At 39.7% G+C, this 19016-nt stretch overlaps 2 protein-coding genes across 2 annotated transcripts in view; one reads left to right on the top strand and one right to left on the bottom strand.

Moving 5' to 3' along the window:
- Positions 1-10855, bottom strand: part of ak5 (adenylate kinase 5) — a 125450-nt gene extending 114595 nt beyond the window's left edge. The window contains exons 1-4 of the mRNA XM_015956174.3: positions 10655-10855; positions 9790-9976; positions 4970-5137; positions 1809-1981 (exon numbers count right to left, since the gene is read on the bottom strand). Coding sequence (XP_015811660.1) covers positions 1809-1981; positions 4970-5137; positions 9790-9976; positions 10655-10717 — 591 coding nt within the window. The 5' untranslated portion in view covers positions 10718-10855. The remainder of the gene's footprint in view (positions 1-1808; positions 1982-4969; positions 5138-9789; positions 9977-10654) is intronic.
- A 1301-nt stretch (positions 10856-12156) lies between these two features.
- The window catches only part of pigk (phosphatidylinositol glycan anchor biosynthesis, class K), a 36024-nt gene continuing 29164 nt past the window's right edge, over positions 12157-19016 (top strand). The window contains exons 1-9 of the mRNA XM_015956173.2: positions 12157-12290; positions 12449-12502; positions 12582-12673; positions 12910-13045; positions 13398-13509; positions 14028-14124; positions 15665-15782; positions 16244-16354; positions 17365-17537. Of these exons, the coding sequence (XP_015811659.1) occupies positions 12225-12290; positions 12449-12502; positions 12582-12673; positions 12910-13045; positions 13398-13509; positions 14028-14124; positions 15665-15782; positions 16244-16354; positions 17365-17537 (959 nt within the window). The 5' untranslated portion in view covers positions 12157-12224. The remainder of the gene's footprint in view (positions 12291-12448; positions 12503-12581; positions 12674-12909; positions 13046-13397; positions 13510-14027; positions 14125-15664; positions 15783-16243; positions 16355-17364; positions 17538-19016) is intronic.

Genomic DNA, 19016 nt, shown 5'->3' with positions numbered 1-19016 from the left:
GGGCGGAGTCTAGGATGGCTAGTCAAATCGGACTTGGTCTTTAGGGAAGGAGTGGCCAAATTAATGTCATTTTAAAAAAGAATATTTAAAAAGAGCTTTGGTAAATAGATGTACACCACTTAAAATAAGTAAAGATGCTTTCATAAGTTTTAATTGCAAATAAATAATTTAATGCCAAAAATCTAAATCTGGTATCTCAAGGAGCAACAACGGCTGCTGATAAATAGAAAAGGACATTAGTGCGGGAGTTTCCAACATGAAACATTTGCAAGTTGTTAGCCTAGCCGACCAACCATAGCAGTAGAAAAAGATTTAGCTGGTTGGTCTAGTAATGATCCATTGTAGCCTCAGCAGGTCTACCACTGGACCGAGCAGTTTTGTGTCTTGCCAATCACAATTTCTACGTTTGTTGGCTCCGCTTTCACCAAAGCCACGACATAGAAACCTTCAAAGACGGCGTCAGTTTGGGAACGGTGCTTGTTTGAAACAGCTTTGGCATCAACTTTGGACTAGTTAGACCCGAGCTTCTCTTTGAGACGTGAGCAGAAAGAGGTACTTAAGTTATTGGGGATTTTGCTGTAAAGTTTCTGTCATTTGACCTTTTTTTAAATGTGAAACAAATTTTCTCTAAAAATTAGTTTCATTGTAGATGTCTGAATTCAGTCTGAAACCACCTTTCAGTTTAACTGAGAAAGAACAAGAACTATGAGACACTTAAGTGACTAATGCCTGATTTATACTTCTTCGACTGCGTCGGTGCAGAAACACGCCATCATGTGTTGGCGCAAGGGCTCTCCGACGGGCTCACAGAGGGTGACGGAGACATGCCCAAAATTTTAAACATCTGTTGAAAGTGACGGAGACTGCATGCTTGTGATTGGTCAGGATGCCGCTTCCTGTATGTTCGTCACCAGCACCGCTGTAACTCCGTTAAAAAGTAAACAGATATTTAGCGGCAGACCCAGCACATATTGAAGAATGCATTGTGTAAAAAGTCTGGATATATGAACATTTATTCACCCGTGGGTGAAAGAGTACAAAATACAAAGCAAACGCGGACGAAAATGACTGAAAATGTGGGTTTAGAGGTGGCGACCGCATGGAGGTGGAGGAGAAAGAAGGACAAATTGTTTTGTGTCGTAACGTCTCTCAAATATATAAACACATTAGTAAATACACTATTATGGACCAAATAAATGAGTGCTACGGGGGCAGGATACCACAGAACAGTGCTGCGCCCTCTGTTGTCCTGGCGGGGAATTGCTTTGCAACGCTCCGCTGCCTGCACAAAAGTGCGAATGTGAACATCTTTCTAACACTCCATTGCGGAGCTCACGGAAAAGTATAAATCAGACTTAAGTTGTGATTTTTAAAAATGTTTTTCTTTTCTCTACAAATCAAGCTCCAAATTAAAGAACAGATGGTTATCTGTCATTGTTGCGGTGCTCTACAATTTCGTAGTTGCACCTTTACCAGTGTCGCAACAAACAATCACCGAGCACGAGAACATTTACACCATAATAATCGGAACAGCAGAAAACCGACGTTTTACTGAATGTGCATGCTCTGCAACCGCTGAGATAAGGTAATATTAACATATGGCCCAGCACAAACAGTTAATATCACACACTGAACTGCAGATGTGTCAAAGTACCATAATGATATCAGATACTTAGTTTGAAGGAGCGAAGCGTAAACAAGCACATGTTGTGTTCGGTTTCTTCAGGCAGAGTGATTATCTCGTAAACATGGATGACGCTAATGAGACAGATAAGTGTCCGTTCAGCAGAGTCTTCATCTCCTACTACCTGCGGTGCCAGCTCTCCGTTGGTGATGATCTTGGCAATGAGGCTCCACTTTCGGTTGCTAGTGGCGTTGTGGATCATCTTCTTCCTCAGCAGCTCGCCCACAGACATGTAGTGGAAGCCGTAGCGCTCTGCGATCTTCAGGCTCTGGGTTCCTTTGCCACTTCCAGGGCCACCTAATCACACACACACACACACACACACACACACACACACACACACACACACACACACACACACACACACACACACACACACACACACACACACACACACACACACACACACACACACACACACACGGAAGAGACAGGGAGGGAGAGCCGTTGATGTTTATGGAAAATATGTACTTAATTAATTATTTTAGCCACGAGTTTAGGTGTGAAAAATTCAGCATGTGGGAGTGCAAGTGTAGGTGCATGTGTGTATAAGTGAGAGAAAATAAGACTGTGTGTGTGTGTGTGTGTGTGTGTGTGTGTGTGTGTGTGTGTGTGTGTGTGTGTGTGTGTGTGTGTGTGTGTGTTAGGCCGGCTGTGAAACTGTTTGTGGGGGAGGAGTGCGTGAACGAAACAGGTATGCATGAACCTCCTACATTTTTGACAAGAAATCACTTCTTTTCACTGCATTTCATTAGAAGACGTGCAGAGGAGTGATGGGATTTTTTACCATTTTCATATCGCTGTGAGACAGAATTCCAAGCTCTAAATGATCGTAATTGAATGAAATGTGTCAGAACCAGATAAAAAATGACATTCTGAGTTGAATTTCCTTTTAGAAGTCTATTTATGCTGCTTGTATAATGTTGATTTGCAAAAAGCTTGTTGTGGTGCCCCTAAAGGTCCCCTGAAATCACTGCTGTTCATTTCATTTTATATCCAGGTTGTAGAGTCGTCGCACTAAATATCCAAATCTTTCCTGCTTGGAGGTGAAGTGAGCTTGCGGGAAATTAATGTCAACATGGTGTCTACATGAGGAAACATCAGGATTGTTCAAGTTCTGGGAACCAGGTTTCAGTTAGGTGACTTTTATTTTCTTGTATGATGAGAAGGAATTCAGAGTCTAAGTTCATCTCAACCCAAACTAGCTGAGACTTCCTGATCTTCATCCAATCAGAAAACTGAGCAGTAACAAGATGTGCAGAGTTGTATGTGGAGATGTAACCAAAACCATTTATGTGATGTTTTCTTCTCTATAAATACCTACATCCTTCATGCTGTGCATGTGCAACGAGCCCTGTGACATCATAAATACCAGAAGAAAACTGTAGTCTTCCTAAGGTGTCTTCATGATATTTGATTGGACTCAAATCAGTCTCATTTGGATTTATAGAAATGTTTGAGAATGTTTTTGTTCTGCTTGAGAAAATTTCTAATTGAGGGAAATAACCATGTTGCCATTTTAATTCCCTGAATGCTGAGAAAATGAGCATCACTGTATCTTTCTGGTTCCCTCCAGCATGAGGAACACTGGAGAAAATTCTGCTCCCTTAACAGTCAAAACAAAACTCTAAATAATCATAATTCATGTAAAAATAACAAGTGTTAGATAAAGAATACAAATGAGAAACTTGTGACAGTTTAATACTTTTTTGGACTCTTTAGAATTTTTGATGATAATTTTGATTGAATTAGCTGGATCATGTGTTCTTTTTGTTAAAAGCTCATTTAGACTCAATGTAAACACAATCCAAAAGTCTTCAATCACCCATTTGCACACTCAAGATGCTTTTTCATAAAGTCACAAAATGTCTAGAAAATAAAACAGACTGTGCAGAAATAACTTAAACAAACAAAAAGTTGTTTTTGCTCCCTTTGGTCGAAATCTGTGGACTGAATCTTACTCTGCAAAAACGGATTTCTAAGAAAGTTAAAAACAACAATTTTTAAAGAAATTTTAGATAATTTTAGTCTAGAAAGAAAATAAATTATCTAGAAAAAAATTGCTTGGCTAGAATTCTTAAAACTAGCAAAATTATTAAAAATTGTGATTTATTTGCTCGTTTTGGGAAATCTAGCCAAACAACTTTAGCTTTGAATCTTAATAAAACTATAAATAAGTAATGAATGGATGCGCTCCTCTAATTAAGTTTAGGAGTAAACTTCATTCAAGTTCGCCACCAAAACATCACCAAACAGAATCGGCTACGACTCCGTCAGTTTCTCAGATGTTGAGCTAAAAATTGACGTTGCAAAACTGGTATGAATTTACAATTCGTTAACATAATTGAATCATCGTCAGGGCTTAATTTACTAGTTTCTGATCATGTAGAAGTCTTCAGGACAAGTTACTATCGGTCCAAATAAAAGCATGTAACGAAGATGAAACTGGTGACAGAAAGGTAAAAGCTGTGTCAGATTTAATATCTGGCTGGATAAAACACTGATGGTACAGAAAGACAACAAGAGGGTGACGAGATGGATTTTCTCTTCATCTCACCAATTTTACAAGAACCTATCTGTCCTACCGGGGAATCAAGCCTTCAAACTGACACATAGAATTACCGTGGAGCTTTTATTTGTTGTTTATGTCACTTTTAGATTTTAACTCGAGTACAAAAAGCCACTTTTTGTTTGAAATGCTTCAATTATTGCCAAAGAAAGAGTAGGAGGCCGATCACGTAGATGGATGTCTTAATTCTTGACTTCTTTCCCGCACGCACTCATGTGTTTGTCTCTGCAAACCTGACAGACAGAACATTCACCATGATCGTCCACAGAGATGACAGCTGGTGCCATCCTGCTTCTCCTCTTTAAAACCAGGGCACAATGTGCTCACAAAGGAGAGATGGTAACTGGCTTTGTGCTGCGAGGACAAATATCTATCAGCCACTCCACAGAGAGACAGAAAATCCCACTGAAAGCAAAACATGCTGCAGCAGAAACCCTCTAGAAGGATGGCGGCGAAACTCACTTTGGAACTGTTTTAAAGTCTTCCTCTTTATGTGCAACCAATCATTTCTTAGGCTGACATGGTCATGCTGAGGAAATCAGATTAGTAGGTGTATGTGTGTGTGTGTGTGTGTGTGTGTGTGTGTGTGTGTGTGTGTGTGTGTGTGTGTGTGTGTGTGTGTGTGTGTGTGTGTGTGCAGCAAGATCTGCGAACATTACCTACTTTATATGTTTCTTTTTACCCTAGAGGACCAAAAGAGTTAAGAGTGTAATTACCAATAACGAGGATGACTTTGGGCCGTGGTCTGGACGGGTCAAACACTTCGTACTCCTCTATGAGCTCGGCCGTCTCTGACAGGTCCGAGTCGCTCTCAATGGAGAACTGGTTGATGGGTGGCAGGCGGTCGTACCGTCTGTAGGGGAAATTGGGGCTGTCGGGCAGCACTGTCACACAGAAAACAAGCATCCACAGGTGTTATAAATGTGCAGGCCAAACCAGCTTTTGTTTGTGCACCGATGACCGTTCACGCTCGCTGACTTTAACCTGTGTTTTATAGATCCAGGTGTCATGTTCTATTTACAGAGACCTCTGCAGCTCAGAAGCAACCAGTTGTGCGTGTAAGCAGTCAAACAGAAAATTGGAGGTTAAATCATAATGATGAAAACAAACTGAGCTGCTGCATTTAGGCTGGTAATTATCCTGCTTTCTACACTCATTAAAACGTTGATTATGAAGCTTTCACAACACAGTTAGCAGAGATAGAAATCATTGCTGCAAGCCTCTCCGGGGGAAGTGGGGGCTGCTAGGATTCACATATAAAACCAATAGCACAAAATTTTAGCAATAGGGGAACAGAGCCTATCAATACATTCAGGAAGTTCCTGCACATCATTAAACATGCAGGGAAATAATAATAATAATAATAATAATAATAATAATAATAATAATAATAATAATAATAATAATAATAATAATAAACTAGTCATTTATCTTGTTTTCACAGCACAGGACATTAAAGCTTCAGCTGGAAGGTGCATTCATGAATTTTCCTCATCAGCCCAGATTTTCCACTCTGCAGCTGGTAACATTTTCAGGCGTTTTTAACAAAAAAACACCCAAACAGATAAAAAAAATAAACATTTTGAAAGCTGAAATCTCTCTAAAATTGTTTTGTGTGGCTATGGCTGTCTCTTTTTGATCCTCTGCGACTGATGCCATGAACTCCATGCAGCTGAAGCTAAATATTTTATGTGAAGTTCAAATGGATAGATAAAAATCTATTTTATTTTATTTTGCCTTTATTTAACCATGTTGGTCCCATTGAGATACAAGATCTCTTTTGCAAGGGAGACCTGGCCAAGACAGACAGAGCAGCAGCACAAGTTACAATATTAATACATTCACATTTAAATACATTTCCACGTAAACTCAATTAAAACATGAACACACTGATAGTCTGGATTCCAATGACCTAATCAGAGTCTTAAATCCACTCAAGGAAACGAAATCCTTGATTTTTAGATCTTTCTGTAGTGAATTCCATGTAGATGGAGCAGCAAAGCTAAAAGCCGTCTTTCCCAGCTCTGTGCGAACCTTAGGAACAACAAATTGCAAAAGTTCACTTGAGCGGAGGCTGAGCTGCTTCTGCTTTCTTGATAAAAGATCAATGTTTTGTAAACCCTGACCATGTTTTGCACACCAACAGTTAGATCTGCAGCAATCCACTTGTAATAAATAACAAACGGAGAGCTTTTAATTGCGATTAATCGTTAACAATGCATTTTCATCTGCTGGTCAGTGAGGAAATGCATACATGTTGGCTGTAGATTTTCTTTCCTACGCATAATTTATCAAAACAGCATCAGTTTGGAGTTCAGGTGTTTCATGTCTGGCACTTTCTTATGTGTTTAGAGTGGTGATTCACCCAGCCACGAATCACATTAGAGCTGCCAAAAGCATCTTATCTCATTATACTCTAAAAGTCTTCCTTCCTGTACTTCAAAGAGAAACAAAAGCAGTAGATCCTCCAAAAGGCTCCTTAAGGTGCACCACAAATGTCAACAATGCCTTTTCCTGTTCAAAGGTGGTGTTGATTTGGATGGCATTTTGTTGAAAGTATTGTGTGACGTAAACAGACGATGGCTTTTGTAAAATAACAAAAACAGAAGTGACAAAATATAACAAAAATGACAAAAATTCTAATTCCAATAATCTTATAAGGAAAGAGTGATTTTGTATATGTTATTTTTTTTCTCTTGTTTTGTGTGTTTAAATTAGACATGCATCCAAAAAGCATTGTGATCAACCCAACTCATGACTGGCCAAACTAAGGCAGGAAACTCAGACTATTACAATTTTTTTAATTTTTTTTCTTGTATTTTTAATAGGGGTGGGGGTTGATGAAAACTGTATCAAATTAATCAGAGACATTGTGATTAATTAATCTTAATGATCACATTTTAATCGTTCAGGACAATCTGCGCCCAAGCAATTATTTTCTTTAAAATAATGTTAGTGAGGCACGTATAAAATACACACACTTTAATGAGTATATTTCTGTAACCTTGTCAGTGGTCTAGTGGTAGAGTGTTCATCCTAGGACTGGGATATTGGCGCTTTAATCCCGGTCGAGTCATACCAAAGACTTAAAGAATAGGACCCGAGGCCTCCCTGCTTGACACTCAGCTTTAAGGGGTTATTTTAGGGGGTTAAACCACCAAATAGTTCCTGAGCGCAGCCACAGTTGCAGCTTGCCGCTCCTCATGGGGACGGGTCAAATGTAGAGATGAATTTCACCATGTGTGATAACTAATAGGATGTTAACTTTAACCACAAGGTGTATTTGATCACTTTGGTCTCAATGTAAAGGTAAACATTGTGGGATTTGTTGGGATGTGTTATTGATCAAGTCTAAATGGACATCAATCATTGTAAATGTGCACTGAACTGAACTCTAGGTGGCAGCAGAGCACTGCTAATATAGAGGTGTAGTGTAGAGTTCAGGGGAAGTTCTGCTGAGGGTTCCCAGCTCTTTTAAATATGCAGTAGTGCGCCCTCTGCTGAAGAAAGCTGGCCTAGATTCGTCGAATATATCTAACTATAGGCCTGTTTCCACACTGCCTTTCTTAGCTAAGGTCTTAGAAAAACTTGTGTATGCCCAAATGATATCCTTTCTACATGAAAATGAGATGCTAGAGATTTTTCAGTCTGTGTTTAAGTCTCTCCATAGTACAGAATCAGCCCTGTTGATGGTTTTGAATGATATCATGATGGCAAACAATTCTGGGGAGGCTGTGGTTTTGATGCTCTTGGACTTGACTGCGGCACTTGACACCATAGACTATATTTGATGAATCTAGGCCAGCTTTCTTCAGCAGAGTTCTTTTAAACCACTCTTGGACTGCTTGGAGGAGATCAAGTTATGAATAGCTCATAATTTATTGTTCTTCAACCAGAATAAAACTGAGACTATCCTGTTCTGCCCGAAATACAAACATGGATGTGCCCAAGGGATTGACTCTCCTTCATTAGGGCCTTTTGAGAAGGCTGTGGTCACCAACCTGGGGGTGAAGTTGGATGTTGAGCTCACACTGGACACCCGGGTCAATGGAACAATCAGATCCTGCTATTTCCATGTCAGGAGAATAGCTAGGATTAAGTCGCTGCTATCACGTAAACATCTGGAAACTGTCATCCACGCCTTCATTACCACCAGACTGGACTACTGTAACTCGCTTTATGCAGGCATCGAGCAGGCCTCCATAGCGAAACTACAGAAGGTCCAAAATGCGGCAGCCAGGTTACTGACTGGTACCAGGAGATCTGAACACATCACGCCTGTCTTGGCATTCATACACTGGCTTCCAGTCTCTTTTAGAATTTTGTTTAAAGTGCTGGTGTTTGTTTTTAAATGTTTAAATGAGTTGGCTCCACGTTATCTGGCGGATCTGACCCGTCCTTATGTTCCCGCAAGGAACCTTCGGTCAGCACAAAAAGGACTGTTGGTCGTTCCTAAACACAGACTACAATCTCGAGGGGGTTGTGCTTTCTCGGTGCTGGGGCCGAGGCTCTGGAATGAGCTACCTACATGTGTTAAACAGGCCACCACGCTCGGCAAGTTTAAGAGCCAGCTGAAAACACACTTTTATTCTTTAGATTTTATTCAAGAAGAGTCCCGTTAACGGATGGCTTTGCACTTTTTGCTGCCCCACCTAGATTTTATCTGCATGTTTTAGTTGGTTTTTAAATGGTTTAATATGTTTTTATTATTTTTTTTATTTTATTTTATTTTTTTACATTTATTTCTGCTGTGCAGCGCTTTATTTGGTCCTTGGGCCATGTGAAGGCGCTATATAAATACAATTTTGGTTAGTTAGTTAGTTACAAGATGAATGAATGATGAATGTATGCTTGTTGTTCCTCCTGCTGTAATAAAGTTCATATGGATAAAGTTACTGCCTGTCGGCTTTCTACCAACTAGGAAACATAACGGTAAAAAGTCGATGTTTTTCTTTCTTTCTTCTCTTCATGAAGAGCAATTTGTCATTATTCATTTAATTGTAGTTTAAGTTGTGTAGAGAACATAAAATAAGTTCTTTAGAGGTACAGCTTGATGCTATTTATTGATACATAGGGCATAGTCTTTGTTGCTGGACTTTTCCACCCTCCTCCCAGTTGGGGAGCGTACAGGCCCAAGCGGTAATTTTTTAATGTTTTATATTTTCCTAAATGATGAATTGTAATTAATGTGTTAAATTCCCATCCCTACTTTTTAATTTATGCACCAATGTGAAGCAGCCCCCCAAAAATTCTGAATTCTGATCGTTTTTGGACAATTAACTTACCACTAATTCATGCTTTCTATAAAGCAAAAATAATGGCAAAGTCATAAATTTAAACTACATTTAGAGCTAATTATTGCTTTGGTCATAAATTTAAACTACATTTAGAGCTAATTATTGCTTATGGAGACAACTCTTGTAAACCGATCAGAGTTGGTGCATCTTTACTTTAAGCCAAAACTGCATCAAGAAAACTTTAAAGTAGAAACCAACCACTTCTGGTTTGTTGCCATCTTTATTAGCTGCATCCTCACCATTTCTGAAGAGTGATCTGCGTGACTGGCCTCCGTTGAGAGGTGGCAGTGACTTCTTCTCCTGACCCACAAAAGTGTCCCACCGCACCTTGTCCGTCCCTCCGAGCTCTCTGACTTTTTTCAGACAGCCTTCCAAGTATTCAATGGGGTCATCGGGTCGGTAGTACATCAAACCCGTCAGCAGGCTCTGGAGGAGACAGAGGAGGAAGTTCTGCATCTGTGTTGTTCTGTGACAGCTGAGGTACTGAAAGCTGCTGCTTCTGCTTCATCAGGGAAACCAAGACACAGCCTTTAAAACCGGCGCTGGACCAATGACCCCCAAAACCTGCTTTCAAAACAAAGATTTCCTCTGGGACTTCCTTCCATTAACAACGCCCTACATCAACAACCTTCTGCAAAAACTCTGAAATGTAATTCGATGTGTTTATTTACCTGAATGGTAATAAATCACATCAGTGAGCAGTGAAATGAGCCGTGTAACAGAGTTAGAATGTATCACTCCACTGCTAAAAGTAATTTAAAATGTCAGCAAATCAAAAAACAGGATTGGGTTTAACTGAGCAGAGAAGAAAATGAATCATCTCAGAAAAAAGGGATTTACCAGAATCCATCAAGAAACTTTTCTAGACATTTCGGGGCAGAATTGATGATATTTTCTAGTTTTCTTTGCTGAGATAATAAAAATGAACATTTAATATTATTCTGATTTCTTTGCAGTGGTCAAATATGCTCTGAAATGCTGCTTCTAGGTGAATAAATGAGGAGTCTTCCTTCACCACTGATGTAATTACCCTGACGGTGCATCCAGGATGCATCCCGATATAAAACCATCATCATGAGCTGTCGCCACGTCTCCATCTCTCACCTCAAACAGCTGGGGTATCTCCTGCCGCGCAAGATACTCCTTGGCATCGTTGGTATTCATCATCCAGAAGGATTTCGTCTCAAATCACAACTTGTCCGAAGCGGTTGTATCCCCCCCCCCCACTCAGATGTCTCAGAGCAGAAAGGTGATCTTTGGTCAATAACGACGGATTTCCGATCAGCGCATTTTGCTCCTCCTGCGCGGACTTGTCAACTAGATTCCTGCAGGCGATTTCACTTTGCTCTCCCTCCTCCTCTTCCTCCCCCTCAGCTGTGAGGATGCGCGTCTTTACTCTCGCAGCGCTTCGCGTCCTGTGTGCGTGTTTTTGTTTTCTGACAGGGACTGCGCGTTCTGCGTGCCAAAAGCGCACCTCCGCGTGGCTGTTTGCCCGACAACTTCCGCTTAAGCGCATTCCGTTTTTAATGGGAGTCCTTTGAAACCTCAGTTCACCCCACTTCTCAAGTTTGCTCTGTTTCTTTCTCAGAAATTACGTTACGAACAGGAAATGAATTAGGCGATGGAAAAAGTTGGAAATTCCTCTACAGATTCTCCCAGCGCAGCTTCATGTTAGAAAACTTATAGATAGAAATATGTTTATATCTAATAATTGTTTTATTTAAATATATTTATTTTTTAATGTGATACACTTCACACGTGATCTGCAGGCAGAGTGATGCAGCAAATCTAAAAACAGTAGAAAAGGGGATTAAGTTCACTAAAGGCTCCAACCCCTGCTGTGTCAAAGCTGATTCTGTTTTTCCACCTCTGCTTCTTCGGCAGTTACAGCTGAAATCTATCCTGCAGCATCTGTGAGGGGAATTTTGAACAAATAGATGTCTGCATTACTAAAACGTAGTTGTTCCCACGTCTGCTTCCATAATTATTAGTTGAATTACACCAGTTAGATATAAAGCGAGAAGATGCAAGCAGAACCAATCAAAGAAGAAATACATATTATTCAAATCAATTAACAGGAACATGAAATAGAATAACTGAAATAGAAATTAATTGTACTATTTATTTTATTTTAATGTCGCAACAGACCGAAGCCATAAAAGGGGGTTTTGTTTGTCATCTTTTGAAAACAACTGATGACACCATGACATAAATTTACGATTGATAAAATATTCAGAAGCTATGCTTAAATGTACAGCTTGAGTTTTGTGTACAGTTTTTTCTCAATAAGCAATATGGGATATTTCTTAAGTTATTATACTTACATGTTTATTTTTTACTTAACCTATCATTGAAATGTAGCCTATTTGTGCTTTTATTCCGTGCAGCTGTCAGCTTCAACTGCTCTGTTGCTCAAGGCAGAATGCACTTAGGAATTTGACCCTCTACTGCACGATCAAGAAACTCAAATTTAATCTAATACCATAACGCACAAATTATCAAGCATGTTTCATTGATATTGCATTTTTATTGACATTTTTATGTAAATATATTTTTTTGATTTACAACTCTCGACAACAACAGACTTTTATTTTTGAAACACCGTAAACCGGAAATACTCGCAGGGTGGGATTTTACTTCCGTGATCTCCAGTCGATGCTAACAGTCCGGAAACATGAAGTTATCTATTTTATTCAGCTTATTCTGTACTTTATGGGTTACTGATAGCATTGATATCGATGTGAGTGAGCTATTGTTTATTTTTACATAGACTTTCTTGGTTGTATTTGTTTATTTGTGCTAAAACTGTGTCCTGTTAGCTCATTCGGTTGTTGGGTGCAGAACATGCTAGCTGCTATAATTATGCTTATATTTATTTGTTTTTGTGTACATTTTCAGAATACCGCGGGTCAGTTCTTCAGCAGCGGTCATACGAACAACTGGGCCGTCCTGGTTAGTATGTGTAAATGAAATTTCTAATCAACGAAGATGCACGCGCTTTCATTAACTGACCCAATTATTTCATGAACAGGTGTGCACCTCTAGATTCTGGTTCAACTACAGACATGTGGCCAACACCTTGTCTGTTTACAGAAGCGTTAAAAGGCTCGGCATCCCTGACAGGTACAATAAAATGAACTGTTGAAATAACCATAAACGTCGTTAGAAATTATTAAATAATATTGTTCCATAATTTTAAGGGTAGGCCAAGACTGGTTTATCATTTGGTGATGGTAATTTCTTGGTTAATTTATTTTTAAAGCTAATAGTGTGTTTAAAGATGTCTGGTTTTGGGAAACTATCATATACACGTGACTTGGCTTCATGATTTGTTTAATTTTCTCTCTGTTCTTTACCAGCCACATAGTTCTGATGCTAGCTGATGACATGGCTTGTAACCACAGAAATCCCAAACCAGCCACAGTATTTAGCCACAGGAATATGGAGCTTAATGTGTATGGTGATGATGTGGAGGTGGACTACAGAGGGTACGAGGTTGGTTCACACAACAACTTCAACTAAGAGTTTGAATTAAAAACGTTAACTACATGAAATCTATAACGTCTTCCTAATGTACATAACGTGAGCTGCGGGTTGGAGATTTGGTCACTGGAGTACAATCCTGGTCCTTCAGGGCCACCATCCTGCATATCTGAGGGTTCTCTGTTGCATTCAACACATGTGATTTTAATCAGCAGGTGATTAACAGTTTCCTGCAGAACCCGATGAGTTAAACAGTTTCTTGTAAAATAATTTTCTCCACTCTGAATGTGAGCCACACGGTGCTGTGTTTTGTTCTAGTTTCTGTGATACTAAATTAAACACGTGTGCTTTCTGTTTGGATCAGGTGACCGTGGAGAACTTTCTGCGTGTCTTGACTGGACGGCTTCCCCCGAGCACCCCGCGCTCCAAGCGCCTTCTTTCTGATGACCGAAGCAACATCCTCATTTACCTAACAGGTGTTTAAAGGAGTCTTTAAGTCTTTTATTAAATATTTCATGAAACCTGAACCTCTCCCCGTAGCACGGCTCTGGATGTACATCATAATTACATTTCTGCATCTGCGTCTGTTTAGCCTCATATTCTTCAGGCTGAGTTTGCAAGTATTTTTACTTAAATGCTTTTAATTGTAATGTAAATCAAAACACACTTGTAATCAATTAATGGGACATTATTGTGATGGGGGGCAAATGTATTATGTCTTGTCAGCTGAAAACCTCTGCAGCTCAGACTGGATATGTGACGGTTATTGTGTGAGATGTCATGTGCACTGTTTTCCAAAATGTTAATTTAAATCCAAGTAAATTAACTTATTATGGGATTAAAATGCTTTAGTAAAATAAGAGTTGTTTTAGGCATTATTAGGCTATTAAAGTAAATGTTTTTCTTTATAGTTGTGTTTTGAACCAAATATCCTTACATTCTCACAATAAATCCACAGAGGTTCTTATATCATCTTTATGTGATTCATGAACAGGTCACGGTGGAAACGGCTTTCTGAAGTTCCAGGACTCTGAGGAGATCAGTAATGTGGAACTGGCTGATGCCTTTGAGCAGATGTGGCAGAAGAGAAGGTAAATAACCTGGAAGGCAGCACCAGTGATTAAACAAAAATAATTCTCCTTTTTAACTTGTTTCCTTAGAGAGCCAGTTAGCTGCGTAGCATCATAACGCTGAGCCACCCGTCTTCTGGTGGAGAACTCATCGTGTAACGTTTCACTTCTAGTAGAAATGTTAAACTGAGTCAACAAAGCTGGAACATAGTGAGCACATAGTAATCAAGATAAACAAACATGTTGGTTGTAGGTTCAAATCCCTGCTGTAGGCTTTCTCCGTGGAGTCATTATGCATGCGTGCGTTTTCTCTGGGTACCCCGGTTTAATTTGTAATGTTCATTTAAAAAAATAACAGAAATTTTGGCAACCGGCATTTATTTTATTATTTAAAATCTCTAAAATATTACATTTGAGAGTAGGGGAGGAATAAGAGCAGCTAATCTCTGGCTGTGCTCGTATGATTAGGTAATAAATCTATCCTCTAATTATTTCTGCTCAGATTGTCTTGTAACACTTAGGAGTAGTGATATAAATCTAAACGATTGAGCAGGCTAATTAGGCCCTATTGTCTCTGGTGATTTTCATTGGTAATCTGTTTTAATTTGGTAATTTTGAGTCCAAACTAGATCACAAATGGTGTTCAGTGAGATCTGAAGAAGATCTAATGGGGTCTTCATGTTGGTTTTTAACTTATATTTGCTTGTTTTACCCATGTTATACTTCTTTTTGCTCCTGTAAAATTAAAGAAACTGATGTTGTTTGTTGAAGCAAGTTCTCCAGAATCCTCTACTTCGTGTTTAACTGTGATCTATAAATAACCAGCTCAGTGGCTTAGTGGTAGTGTCCACCCTGGGACTGGCAGATCACAGTTCAAATCCCGGTCAGGTCACACCAAAGACTTTTTAACTGTGGGACCCGATGCCTCTCTGCTTGACACTCAGCTTTAAGGGGTTGGATTGGGGGGTTAAACTACCAAATGGTTCCTGAGTGTGGTAGTGTCTGCAGCTCACCACTCCTCAGGGGGCTGGGTCAAATACAGAGGACACCACACCAGTATGTGTGACAAATGTTGGACTTAATTTTTAATTCAGTAAATAAGCAGGAATCTTTCTGCTACGAGGGCCTCTTATGTTCCAAACTGCTCATCAACAGAGAGAGTGTCTCTGCTGCAGCCAGGCCGCCGTCTGCCTGTTAAAAGCTCAGATGCCGATGAGAGAGTGGCACGCTCCATCTGCTGAATTACTGCCTCCTCTTTCTGATCGTCGTCGGAGCGACTTCAGGTGGCTGGGGTTGCATTCTTTACGTTTGTCCAAACACGGCAGCAATCTGTCTTCGTGGAGGAAGAACATGAGAATAGAGGTGAAATGTGTGTAGGAGTGTGAGCTGAATGGGGCTGTTGCTTTCGCTGGGTTGTCATGGTAACAGCAGTATGAAAGATGGTTTGGAGGTTTGTGTGATAACGACTTATTGGAGGAAATGGGCAAGTGTAATGCCAGCTGTGTTTTCTCTGGATTGGATTTTTATTTGAAAATGCGGTCACCCTTGTGTCTCCATCCAGGTACAACGAGCTGCTCTTCATCATCGACACCTGCCAGGGCGCCTCCATGTACGAGAGGTTTTACTCCCCAAACATCATGGCTCTCGCCAGCAGCCAGGTCGGGGAGGACTCCCTGTCGGTGAGCTCTCCTCGTTTATGAAAACCATAAAATAGGTCATCCATCACTTCCCAGATTCTCCACTGCACCGAAACTTCTGGCAGCCCCACGGAGAGCTACTTAAAATAATTAAAGGCTCTTTCCTAACAGCGGCTCATTTTCTCCTGTGGCGTTTCCGTAAAACCCTGAGAAAGTAAGTAAAGGAGCCAATTGGAGTTTAGTGGAAGCCATCGATCATCTAATTTAAGAAAATCACAACTAACTTTTTATTTTCACCAGCCACAAAACGTTTTAGAACTTCTCCCCTTCCTAATTTATATTTCCACACTAGTCACACTGAGATATGTAAACATTTAGCAGAACTCAGTCTTTGGTTATTTATTGTATGAGCTAACAGCAAGCCTAGCATATTCCTGATGCTCAGCTGAACTCTTTTTAAAAAACCTTATAAAATTTACATTGAGCTGTTGTCTTGTTTGCAGCACCAGCCTGATTTGGCCATAGGAGTCCATCTGATGGACCGCTACACCTTCTACCTGCTGGAGTTTCTGGAAGACATCCATCCAGCCAGCAAATCTAACATGAACGATCTGGTGAGAATGTCTTCATGGTAGCCAAGGATTACTGTTAGTTTTTATTTAAACAAGCAGAGTTTTAATCCCACAATCTTTGTTTTTGGATGCAAATGTGCTGAAAATAGTGTGATGGAAAGATGTTAGTTAGTTTTTAGCTTTAAAATCACTGTTTTTGTCTCTTTCCCTCTAACAAATATAGTACAAAAAACATTGTAAAGCAAACAAATATCTAATAAAAATGTACACATTAGTTAGTGAAGAATCTCCAAATTTAGTTTTTATTTGTTTCTTTCCACTCAAACTTATTTTTTTTATATTCTCAGAGATAAAAATGTGAACATGGGACCCAGGAGGTGTGTTTGTGACTTGACCCACTAAAGGTGTTTGGGGTTTGCACCTAAACATAAAGAAGACGCCATATTTGTCCCCTTAAACTTCAGGTCCAGGGTGTGAAAGAGCCAGATGAAAGTCACACAGGCCTCTCTGGACTGGTGCACACTTGAGACTGAATGTGTAAAATAGCGTCTCAGCTGTTCGGCTTCAACACACGGTGGTGAGATGGCGAGGACATGCAGCTCTTTGCTCGCTCCCCGCAACACCAACCGTTTCATCTCGGTCTTTCCTGCAGAGAACCCGCGGCCCGCTCCTCGTCTGCTGCACCAGAAGTTATTCTCAGAACACCTCACATCGTTACTCAGCGTTCTAATTACATGTTCCAGGTCTTCTGTTTCTATAGATGCACTCTTTGTTCTGGTGCTATTTTGGTGATTTAGGGATCGATATTATTGATTTCCTCAACAAAAGCGTCACGTTTTCAGCTTTTAAAAAATTCAGTCTGAAAATGAGAATTCCCTTTAAAGAAAAGGCTTTCATGTTTTTTTTTATTGCAGTTAATATTTTTTGTTTAGCAAAATGTTTTTATTTTGTAGCTTTAGGTGTGTTTGGTGTTTTAACAGCTCCTTCTAGAAATACATCAATGGATAAATTCACATATTCCAGACATAATGTTGACGCTTTCTCCTCTTCAGTTTAAAGTTTGTCCGAAGAGCCAGTGCGTTTCCACTCCGGGTCATCGGACCGACCTGTTCCTCAGGGATCCGGGAAGTGTTCTCATCACAGATTTTTTCGGTAGTGTCCGTAAAGTCGAGATCACCATGGAGGCCATACACCTAACCGACCCTATCCTACAGCTAGAGGACGGGTAAGTAAGTCAATCAGCTTCCTGCCTGTTTATTATTGTTTCTCATCTTTTATTTATTTATAAACTAATGAATGAAAACACAAATAACATCAACTTGGTGAAAAATCTGCTCAGAAAAGACAAACTTTTAGTGTTTTTGGAAGCGAGCGAACCTGGATATAAACCTTTTATTAAGGTCAGCCTCTCTGTGCGTTAATTGAAGCGCTTTGGGCCAAGTTGGTTTTACCTTGGGCTTCCGGATAATGACGCTTTGATTTTGGTTTAGGACATGTATTGATTTCTCCACTAATGATGTGTTGAGTGGTCTGTTTGCTCTGTGGGGTCCTCTACAGCTGCCTTTGGGGTAATTTAAATCCTGATTTTTCAGGGTGACCAATGACGTGATTATCAGAGGCAATTATGCTGGTCGTTTAGATAGCATTTTCTACATTTTATAACCTGTAAAAGCTCTTAAAGCTTTGCAGAACAAAGTTGGCTGCACCTGATTGGCTATGGTGCTCTCCTGTGGTGAAATGCATCCATATTGATCCACTTTAGATGCCTTATTGCTGTGATAAATGGACCGAGCCACTAGATGGCTGTAGAGCGCTATAACAACTCTTACAGCTTCATCTGCAAAATAACTAATAATTCCTGTACAAATATGTTTATGATAGTCGTTTAAAAGTTCTGAGGTTTAGTTTGTCTTTAGTTGAAGATATATTGAAAATAATGTTCTGACTTAAGGTTCTCCCCATGTTCACACACCTACACTGTTGTTTCATTAAACTGAGACTAACTGAATCACTGGAAAGAATCAAAGAGCATAATATGACCGGCAATGAATAATTAGATACAAACCTCATCATGACTTTCCTTCATTAGCTGTTTTGGCCTCAGGGTGGTTAGCCGTTGCACAATCTCCCTTATTACTTTCTTATTGATTAGGAGCAACACATTAGGTCTGCCACATCATGAAAGCACACCAGAATTGATTTGGAGCTTTCCACTGCTCCAGTTCAGTCATAGAGAGAGACGTTTCATCTCCACTTCTGATGCAAGAATCCAGCAATCCTTCCATTCTTTTGGAGCAAAGTTTTCTCGAACACCAAACGGACCGGCAGCTCCTCTCTGCTTCGAAGTACTCCATCAAAATATGCTTTTAAAGCGACTTTTTAAACTGAGCTCATTCTTTCTCTTATTTAGCTCATCGGGGTGTTTCTTTAGGTTTATTCATAATTCAGAAGTTTGCATTTGCTATTGCAGAATTCATAAACACATTTCCCATTATCTAAAATAATATTGGACGGTAACCAACGTTTGATTTATTTTCCTTATTTTAGTCCTCAGTAGAAGTGTCCCAGCCTGAGCTGCTCCTTACTTCCTATTCTTTACTGCTAGTTTTAAAGCATTTTAAGAGGTTGGAATTAATTTAAACTACACTTTCTTAAATTAAAAATGCCACTCATTCATCATTTATATTGGTAATTCTTTACAAAG

This window comes from Nothobranchius furzeri, chromosome 11 (genome assembly GCF_043380555.1).
Source record: "Nothobranchius furzeri strain GRZ-AD chromosome 11, NfurGRZ-RIMD1, whole genome shotgun sequence".
In the NCBI taxonomy this organism is placed as follows: Eukaryota; Metazoa; Chordata; class Actinopteri; order Cyprinodontiformes; family Nothobranchiidae; genus Nothobranchius; species Nothobranchius furzeri.
The sequence above is the reverse complement of the archived record's forward strand: the minus strand, read 5'-3'. Positions and strand labels throughout refer to the sequence as shown.